Source organism: Vicia villosa, unplaced genomic scaffold (genome assembly GCF_029867415.1).
Source record: "Vicia villosa cultivar HV-30 ecotype Madison, WI unplaced genomic scaffold, Vvil1.0 ctg.001111F_1_1, whole genome shotgun sequence".
In the NCBI taxonomy this organism is placed as follows: domain Eukaryota; kingdom Viridiplantae; phylum Streptophyta; class Magnoliopsida; order Fabales; family Fabaceae; genus Vicia; species Vicia villosa.
Window position 1 is genome coordinate 548,354 of NW_026705482.1, and position 10,726 is coordinate 559,079.

At 30.8% G+C, this 10,726-nt stretch overlaps 1 protein-coding gene and 1 long non-coding RNA gene across 3 annotated transcripts; one reads left to right on the forward strand and one right to left on the reverse strand.

The window, feature by feature from the left end:
• Positions 1 to 6,696: 6,696 nt before the first annotated feature.
• On the reverse strand, positions 6,697 to 7,357 carry LOC131633314 (uncharacterized). Its single transcript, XM_058904028.1, has 2 exons — positions 6,805 to 7,357; positions 6,697 to 6,707 (listed from the first exon to the last, which is right to left on the reverse strand). The coding sequence occupies exons 1-2, from the start codon at positions 7,355 to 7,357 to the stop codon at positions 6,697 to 6,699; spliced, it is 564 nt and encodes a 187-aa protein (XP_058760011.1).
• An 859-nt stretch (positions 7,358 to 8,216) lies between these two features.
• LOC131633321 (uncharacterized) lies at positions 8,217 to 10,414 on the forward strand. Of its 2 annotated transcripts, XR_009293290.1 has the most exons (4): positions 8,217 to 8,644; positions 8,794 to 9,063; positions 9,432 to 9,547; positions 9,992 to 10,414. It is a non-coding gene; the product is annotated as an uncharacterized LOC131633321 (long non-coding RNA). The 2 variants fall into 2 exon arrangements; XR_009293291.1 differs by lacking the exons at positions 9,432 to 9,547; positions 9,992 to 10,414 and adding an exon at positions 9,210 to 9,400.
• The last annotated feature ends 312 nt before the right edge of the window (positions 10,415 to 10,726 follow it).

Genomic DNA, 10,726 nt, shown 5'->3' on the forward strand with positions numbered 1-10,726 from the left:
CTAATTGCAATGTCATCCTAGTAGGCTTCATCAAAATATTCCCTAATTTCTTGACAATGGATAAAGGGATTAAGTTGATGCTAGACCCCAGATCAATCAACCCGGCACCAGTGAAGTTCCCTCCAATATTTAATGGCAAAGTGACTCGTCCCGGATCGGATTCCTTTCTTGGAGTAGTTCTTTGGATTATGGCACTACACTGGGCATCAAGCAACACGGTCTCCTCATCTGTGTATTTCTTTTTCTTTGTGATTATATTCTTCATGAATTTAGCATACTTGGGCATTTTCTCCAATGCTTCGGCAAATGGAATATTTATATGAAGTTGTTTAAATATGTCCATAAACCTTGCATGTTGCCTAGCATTATCTTTCTTTGATGGTGCATGTGGGTATGGGAGGTGTTGACTCGGTATCACCTTACTTGCCATTTTGTCACATGCTTTCTTCCTTTTGGATTGATCTCTTTTTTTCACTTCTTTATTCACCTCAGTTACAACAATTTCATCTTCCTCATCTTCCGCTGCACGATTATCATCTTCCTTCTCAACATCCTTGTTTTCAACTTCCTCATCAAGCACTTTTGCACTCTTTATTGAAGTAGCATTGCAAGTTTCTACACAAGTCATAGGATTTTGAAAAGTTGAGACTTGCCTTACGTTTTGCTCGGTGAAGAATTTGGTAAGTTGAACATCTTGCGTTTCCCGGTTTTGTTGAATGGATGAAGAGAATTGCATGAATTGATTCATGGTTTCCTCTAACTTAGAGGGTCCACTTTGATAACCTTGATTATAGTGTGAAGGCCCTTGTTGTTGATTTGTCATTGACATTTGTATGAACTGATTCATGGTCTCTTCCAACTTAGATTGTCCTCCTTGTTGTTGTGGCGACGGTTGAGTGTAAGGTTGAAAGGCTTGTTGTTGATATTCATGGTTAGCCATATGATACTCTATCGTATCTTCCGGTGTGCCCCATCTGCTATCATAAAATTCACTAACTTGAGGTGTGAACTGTGACACACTTTGAAGGAGATACTCCATTTGCTGAAATAAGATCTCGTTTTGAGCATGAATCGCAGCATTTATATTTGGGTCGAACATGTCGACAAAGAAAATTCTACAAAACTAGCAAACAAGTGAAATAACAGGATAAAAAATAATAATAATAAAAATAAAATTAAAAGAAATAAAAATTAAAATTAAAAGATTATTGAAATAACAAAATCTAAAATAAACTAACTAACTAAAATTTTAAAATAAAGGAACTAAACTAAAAATCTAAAATAAAGGAATTAAACTAAAATTCTAAAATAAAGGAACTAAACTAAAAATCTAAAATAAAGGAATTAAACTAAAATCCTAAAATAAAGGGACTAAACTAAAATTCTAAAATTAAGTAAATAGACAAAAAAAATCTAAAATTAAGTAAATAACTCAAAATAATACGACTATTGCAATGCGTGCAATATTGACACCAATCCCCGGCAACGGCGCCAATTTGTTGAAAGTATTTGTGGGTAAATATTTTCTGTAATATATCGTATCCACAGGGATTGGTTAATATCACTGCCGTTCTATAGTTGTTTATTTTGAGTTAAGAAATTTGGTTTGGTTTGTTTTATACTAATAATAATATCAAAAGCAAATAATAAAATAAAAGCAAGTAAAGGACTTTGTGTTAACAAATAAAGAAAGATGTTGAGTCTTTAGGGTTCATCAACCTAATCCTATACAATTATCAATTAATTCACAATAGAACAATCCTTTGAATCATTATCTTCACTTATCCTCAAATAAGATTCCATGTCTGCAAATCAAATTAGATAACTTTTACCGGTATGAGATTCGATCTCTCCAAATCACAATAACGATAATAGTAATTAAGAACGATAATTATGAAAACCCAATTACAATTCCATCTCTGCAAATTGCAATTGAATCAATATAGTAACCTAGGGCAAAAGTTAAATCCTTTCTTTCGATCAAAGATTCAACGATAATTTAAGAATAAAAACAAGATTTCTTATTGATAATGAATTCAAACAATTGTTCACAGGAATTAATCAATGGTAATGTACATTCATAGGTTAACTACTACCTTAGACTCAACAAGAGGGATTTAGCTCTCCATAGACATGAAGAACATACAAGAATCAATGGAGGAATTCATCTTCATCAATAGAATGCCTTCAATTGGTAAAGAATCCACCTACTATTGTTATTCTCAGCTTCAGAATCAGATAGCTCTCCTAATTTCGCTCCAAAAAAGTATTCTAACCACTTGGAAACTAGGGCTTTAAAACAGAACTTTTGGGCTTTTAACGCCGAGGCCGCGGCGCGGCAACAGGCTGGCGCGGCGCGCCCCTCAAACAGAAATATTTCCGCGGCGCGCCTAGGAACTCTCGCGGCGCGCCCTTTGTACTTTCCATCTTTTTCTTCAGCCTTTGAGACTTCCAGCTTTCTTTCCTCCTCATGTTCTTCTTAAGTTCTTATTCAGCTCAAAACCTGCAACAATAACACCCACAAGTGATTCGATTTGCTTTACGCACGAACTAAACTTATTCAGTTCAATTCTTAATAAAAACCTATGGATTCATCACATTTTTGCATTGGTTTAGAGAAGAACTCACTTATATTAACACATGAATTTACCATTAATTTACTCCTAACACATGGTTAGTTTTGAATTGGAGTATTTGGCTTTTGAGAAATGATATTATTTTCAATCAAGCGATTCCTTCTTTCGATGATTGTATAACAGCCATTGTTTTTAGATCGTGGATTTGGCTTTCTTATTGTAGTTCCATTAATGATGGTTGTAATTTTCACACTTGGAATACTCATCCTCTCCTCTGTTTTGGAAGATAGAGTCTTTCTGTTTTCTTGTATCGGGTTAAGTATCCCTTCTACTCCATTTTAATATATATATATATATATATATATATATATATATATATATATATATATATATATATATATATATATATATATATATATATAGTATCCCTTCTACTCCATTTTATATATATATATATATATATATATATATATATATATATATATATATATATATATATATATATATATATATATATATATATATATATATATATATATATATATATATAAGGAGGGTTATATTATTTACTCCAAGAGTAAGTTATTATAACTTACTCCAAATCTAGATCATTTATTCTTCTCAATCTAATGGTTAAAAATAATAAGTAATAGTTTTCTCTCTCCACATTTAATTACTTATTATTTTTAACCAATAGATTGAAAAGAATCAATGGTCTAGATTTGGAGTAAGTTATAATAACTTACTCCTAGAGTAAATATAACCCTCCTATATATATATATATATATATATATATATATATATATATATATATATATATATATATATATATATATATATATATATATATATATATATATATATATATATATATATATATATAAGTTTTATCCAAAGACCTATCTTTTTAATAAGTAAGGTAAGAATTCACGATCTTTCGTATAGTCAAGCATATGATGAGAGACTTTGTTCGCACCCTCAAAATTTCTTCAAGGTAGTTGAGTGAAAGAAAATTGTGTTGTTCCCAAGGATGAAGAAGAAAGGGTTCAAACATGAAGTAAAAGTTCAAGGTCAGGGAAGAGAAGAGAATGGATGCAAAGGAAGAGGCTGGTCATTGAAAGGGGTACAGAGATGGTGGAGAACATTCATGGAAGTTCAACTTAGATATCTACTACAACTTAATCCCTATGTAAGGTACAATATCTATCTAACTGTTACACATGAGACACGACCTATTGTTATAAAAATTCTTCAAAAAAGTGCAAGAAAAAAGTAGCAAATTGTTAAATATAATCATAATAATGGATCAAATATAAAAGTGTTATATTATTAATTCGCCAAACAAAGATAATGAATTATTAAAAAAACATGTATGATATCCAAAAATAAAAAACCATGTCTTGTATACTTTATAAGTATGATTCGAAAACTTAAATCCGTATACAGATGGAAGCTTATTCTTGAAATTTGTACTTGCGATGATGACTACGACCTTTGCTTTCGGTCCTTTGAACTTGAAAATTCAATAATAAAATTCTTAGAGCCTTGAATTTCTTCAGAGAAGAATATGAAAGAAACCAAACATAAAACATCCAAATCAGTGGTGAAGTTGCACTCAATGCAAAAAAACAATCAATTGAAATGCTTAAAAGAAAATTAAACATTTCTACAGTATAAAACAATCATACATCACCAACATAAAAAACATCACGACCGACTTCTTTTTATAATGATGACTAAAACTTAAGGATTAATAAAATATAAATGAGGTCCGTGGAGCCGACTAAAGTAGAATAACATATGAAATAGAGCTAGGTATTTAGAGATGTTCAAATTAACCGATTTTTGAATTGTCCATGTTCATATCTAAATATCTATATAGAGTTATTAAATGTCGGTTAATTATTAGTAAATCTATATTTTGGACATGTTATTAATATTATTTTAAATAAATTTATATTTTGGACATCCATATCCAAAAGTAAAAACCAAACAATTCTATCTTTTGAAAATTATAAAAAATACTTAAAATTAATTTGTTTTTTAAAATATAAATCTTTAAAAAGATTTTTTCTTCTAAAAAACATAACTTTTTTATAAAAATAAATTTCTTAAATTTTTTTTAATATTTTCTAAAAATAATAAAAAATATCTGAAAAGAAATATTTTTTAGGGAATACTTTTTTAAAAAATATATTAAAAAAATCAAAACTAATTATAAAATTAGTTATGGATATAACTGATTAATAATTAGTTTATAAACATTTAAAGAAGATAAAATCCGAATACGACAATTGATTTCAATAACCGGTTAAAACTTATAAATTATATATGATTATGAAATTAACCTTCCAAAAGCATCCCTAAGATACTAGATCCACAAGCACATTTCTAATATGCCTGACTCTGAATAAACTCAACCCTCCATCACTCATTTGAGTTTCAATGAAACTAAAGGTCAAATTAACCATAACCACCAACGAAGAAACATCATCTCCGATTAGGAGAATCTCCCTCTCAGCCATGCAGTTCATGCATAAATTTTTTATATTTAGAAAAAAAATGATGTTGATAGGAAGCTAAATCTAAACCCTAACAAAAATTAGAGAAAAGCTGTAAAACTAAGAGAAAGATAAAACTAAAGTATTAAAATTAAATTTCATTTTTTTTCATTGATATTTTAAATGTGTCGACACTACATTATATAGTGTCACTAATAGATAATCTAACAAAAGACCTAAACATTAAAAATTCACTTAAATGATAATTGAAAAGTCCAACTAAAATATAAAAAGATTATAACTAATAAACTAACTTAAATAATATAATTCTAGTCTATATCTTTTATCTTTTAAGTGAATTGGAATTATTGGATGAAGATCAATTGACCCACATTCCAATATCAGCCAACCAGAGAGAGAGATGCTCTCTATTCTCTCTAGAATACCTCCTCCCAAACCTTTAGGGTTTGTTGGTGGCTGCCCCCCACCTTCATGGTGGCTCTCATCTACCACTTTTATGGTGGTCTCTCCTCCCTCTATGAAGGGTAATCCCCCTTTCACCCGACCCCACTCTCATACATCCATCAAATCTACCCCCCTCATCGGATTTTCCCTCTTTCCACTACAAACCACCACTCAACCATCCTCCTCTCTGTTGAATCGGCCGCCTCCTGAGCCACCACCACTACTAGAAGATGAAAATATCCTCAAGGTTGGTCTTAGCATCTCAAAGCCGCCCCTCTCCTCGGTTTATGCTTTATTGGCTACGATTCGCGCACCCTCAAAGCCGTCGTGGTTTTACAACATGTTGTATTATGTCCCTCTTTTAGATCTAGCTTTTTATGTCCTTGTGTTGTCTATTTTATGCTTTGGTCATTTGAGTTTTAAGATTGCACTCATGGTGTTTGATAAAAAGCCTCAAAGGATTTTTGTGTTTTGGAGTAACACTATCTCTAGTCAACAACAAAGTTTTGAGCTTTCCATGAAAAGGGACAATTTTGAGAACAAAGGAAGTCGATATGCGCATACACAAGTCAAAGAAATCATCCTTAATTGGATTTAGAAAAAGACAATAGATTCTCATTCTTATATTATCACTAATGGTGCTCTTACAAGAGTTGATGATTTGATGATATGTTGTTGTTTCTGGTTTGGTTGTATTCCTTTAGCTTTTGATAAATCTATGTGTAATGTCTTAGATACTTCTCAAATATGGATGGGGTTTGTCCTATACCATAAGTCTATTGGTGTTTGTAATGTCTCTTGGTTTTTCTCTTAATGAAATAGCTTTTCCCATAAAAAAAAAATTAAAAAAATATCAGCCAACCAAATCCAAAATACAATCTTAACACGTGCAACATTAGATTTTTCATGCAACAAACTTGAATTCATTAAATTACCAAAATCCATGGTTTTCTACCGGAATAAAGACACCTCAGATTCTATACAATCACAGTTTCAACAATTGAAGATCTAGATTATTCGATGAAGATTGGATGACTCAAGTTTTAAATTGTATTTTAAATTTAAAACAGATTTGGGAAATTTTAAAATACAAGTAAACAAATCTTCATCTAGAAAGAAGTATCCATTAACACAACAACATCAATGTTTGACAACTAGAGATTTGCTGCAACACAAAACTAATGCATTCACATAGAATAATGACAAACCTAAGAGCAACATAACCAACGTTGAGATTACTATGAAGTATCCATCCTAGCTACCTGGGGCTGGATTGGCAGCACCATCAAACAAGTCCTTCAAATCCTTATCATCTGATGCATCTACTCGAGCCGGTGTAGTATAACGCTCCTCATGCATAATCCTCTGATAGTAATTCCCATAGATATATTCAAGAGAAAATTCGTGGTCCTCAGTATATCTCGGAATGTGACCATGCCATTCCCAAACAATATGTTCACCTTCTTCTTCCACATGAAGTTCAACAGCGATGCTACTTTCACGAATCATAACTGTTTCACCCGAATTAGGCTTTAAGGTATGAGCTTTTTCATTCAGGATTCGATAAACAACGTCAGCTTCAATCCGAGATTCTTCTTGGTAAATTGCGTGCAGTCCCTCGTCTTGGTAGGGACGGGGCTTGTCATCTTCAATTTCAAATTCTAGTTCCTCTTCTTCTTCTCTGTCAGAAATGAAGTCCTCATTGGAAAATTGGTTGTTAGGGTCTTGAACCCGAAGCCTGAATATTAGGTAGAGGAGGAACATAATGTCGAGGCGGTTGACGGAGGAGGAAGAGCTGTTTGGAAGGGAGCTCATGGTGTTTGGTGAATGTTCTAAGTGAAATGATTTACATGGTTTTGACAAAATGATAACGAATTTTATAGGGTTTAAGAAAACAACTCATCAAAGATATTTTTCCAACTACCACCATTTTTTTTAATGCCAACATTTTTTTAATATTTAAAATTTATTATGGAAAATGAATTCTTTTAGAAAGATTTCATATCTCTAACAAATCTATCCTATTTACATATTTAAATTTAAAATAATTATTATTTAATTCAATGTTTATTATCTGGTACAGAGAATATGCCTCTTTTTCTAAAAAATATTATATCAATACTATATATGTAATAATTATACTAAATTAAAAACTTTCCCCTAAAATTATTTTTTATCCTCTTCTAATTAATTACTTAATAATAATTAAATTAAAATAATATTACATCCAACTAACTCATTATTACTTATCCATAACTATTACTTAAAGTAAAGTAAATATGCCTCTAAAATTAATAAAGTAGCGAAATTCTTTACTTTAATTAATTAAATAGTATTATTTTAGAAATGAATTAGTTGGATGTAATATTATTTTTTATAATTAATTAATGATGGAATACATATTATTTTATTTAAAAAGCGAAATTAAATAACATGTATTCTATATTTAAAATATATCATTCATAATAAAAAAGCAAGATGAGAACTTTGGCAAGTTTGCCAAGTGTCACTCTCTTGTGCATTTTCACATTTTGTTTCCATTCTATTTATAGTAATTTCTATTACTTTTTATATTTTAACATTTTATTTTTTATTTTTTTTATTTATATTTATTTGTATGATTATTTAGTTTTGGGAATCTGAAAGGTCCCCACTTTCCTCTTCCTACGCAAAACAAACTGACATTCATTTTTCTACTTTACCCATTCAAATCCCATACCATTCTTTTAATCAAATTCTTCTCTCATAGCAATTAATTATTCCGATTTCCAATTCATCATTCGTGGAATCAGCAGTCTTCTTCATCGATTACAAAGAGCATCAAAATTCATTTTCCTTTCTTATTCTCTCTCTCTATCTCACGCCACTCTCCCTTCTTTTTCTTTTCAGTTTCAAACAAAAACAAAGCTGATGATGACGATGTAAAGAGGAGGCAGCGGACTGAAAAGGGTTGAGGAGAAGGCGTTGCAGGATTGAAGATTGAGAGGTTGTGGTCACGGTGGTGGTGAAGTAGACGGGTGAGGGAGGAGAAGCAAGACACGCCGTTGCAAACTGAAGAGAATTCTATCACGGCACAATATTGATAACCCTAAGCTATATCAAGTAACACTGTTCCTCTCTTTTAAATTTCCTTTTTTTTATTGTTTTACCTTCTTTATTTGTTAAATAAATCATAGAATTTGCAATCGATGATTCTGTTAATCTGAATGGGTGACACAATTTTATTTTTTTAATTCTCTTTCCCCCCACAGAATTTCAGAATCTGAAGGTCTCAAGTGAAATTAAGCATGGAGATGTGTTCATGAGTAACTCAGGATCATTCATGGATATTCAATTTGCAAGAAACACAAAGAAAATGGGTAAATTGCATTGAAGCTCAAGATGAACGTAAGCCCTAATTTCTGAATTAAATGGTGACAAGCAAAGGAATGAGTAAACAGACATGGGAGAATGTTCAGCTTAAAGAAGTCTATAGACCAGTATCAAGAGTTCTCAGAAAATCAGACTTATGATTCCCGGAGGTTAGCAATCTCAGTTCCTCTAATTTTTTATGTGTTCGATATTCTGGATTTGTCTGTCTAACTGTAAAAAAATTTAAAGATGAACATATAATAGGGTCTCAACCTCAATGGTCAATGACTTTTGTTCTCTTTTGTGAATGATACAGATTTTATGTCAAATGTGTATCATAAATGTTGGCACTGGGTTTATGATGTTGTGGGGCAGGGTGAAATCTTTTCTTGATCCCAAAACAAGTATTGGAATATGAGCACTAACGTAAAACAAGGAGAAATGAGTTTCGAGCATATGCAAAAATGATAGAGACAAAGACAACATTAAACATACATGTTGAAGACCTTGACAATTTCGATTTGGATTTTTGTTGCAGGTTTTCGATTTAGGTTTATGATTTTGGTATCTCTCTGTCGACGGGAAATGGCAGGAACAACAATTTTGCCACTTGAACATTCATGAGTATCAGGTTTCTCTTGATTCATTTCCAAGGTATTCTTCTTATATAGTTGTACTAACAATCAAGGGGCAATTATTATTAGTGGAATTTTTTAGTTTGATATTTTAATGACCATCACATCTACTTACGTTTTCCTAATGCAGGTTGGATTTCTTTACTAATGAAATATAATCATGTGTTTTGAAAATGCACTTTTCAATTGATGATTTGATAAATTTTTTTAATATTACACTATGTTTATGAGATTAATTTGTATGAATTAATGGTGTAAAACTCTTTTACACATGCATATAATCAAATCACATCATGACGCCACTTTGTTATGTTAGTTTTTAAAATATTGACACGATGAAATGCAATTGGATGCACATGTCAAAACAAATTAAATTATATTTTTATTCCTGTTTCTGTAACATAAGTTTGCTTGGGAGTCAATATGGTTTATATTGTCTTAATGCCAATTCTATTGTATGCAGATTGTTAATCTTCACTATAGGCTTAGCAAGGCTCAAATGAAATCCAGGCTAAGTGTTTTATGGTGTTACAAGTACAAGTTTGAACCGAGCAGGTTTATCATTGTTTTGAGTTTTATCAATTTCAAGATTATTCATCTTCTTTATCGATCCGTATCAAAGAACTATGTCCCAGCTCATTGCCAAGACCTAATGGCCAGCCTGCCTGAGTAATGTTGATTGCTTGTTTGTCCAGTGCTGGAACTTGTCCTTTTGCTTGCATATTTGCTCAAATTCACACTGCTTTCTGACTTTTTTTTAAAACTATAAAAGTGTTGTGTATATTGACAAATAGCAAATTTGTATGTGGATCTTGTGATTGCACCAAATTACTCATATCTTGATTGCACCAAATTACTCACATCTTAACTTTCAATGGAATAGGAAAACAATCTCTATAATTGTTCTATAGACTACTTTAAAAATGAAGTAATTAGTTACTTGGAACTACCAATAAATATAATAAAATGTTCTATCTCACGGGTTACTTGAGAAGTAAATTTTTTATTTTCAAATGTCAAATTTTTCTTTTTTTTCTTAATTATTTAATGCAATTTAATTTATATGATCATTGGTTATTTTATAATTAAATAATTTATTTTAACTTTATATGTATATCTAAATATATTTTATAGTGTATAAAATAAACATTTGTAAATTTTACTGGCTGAATTTCATTATTCTAACGAGTCATTATCA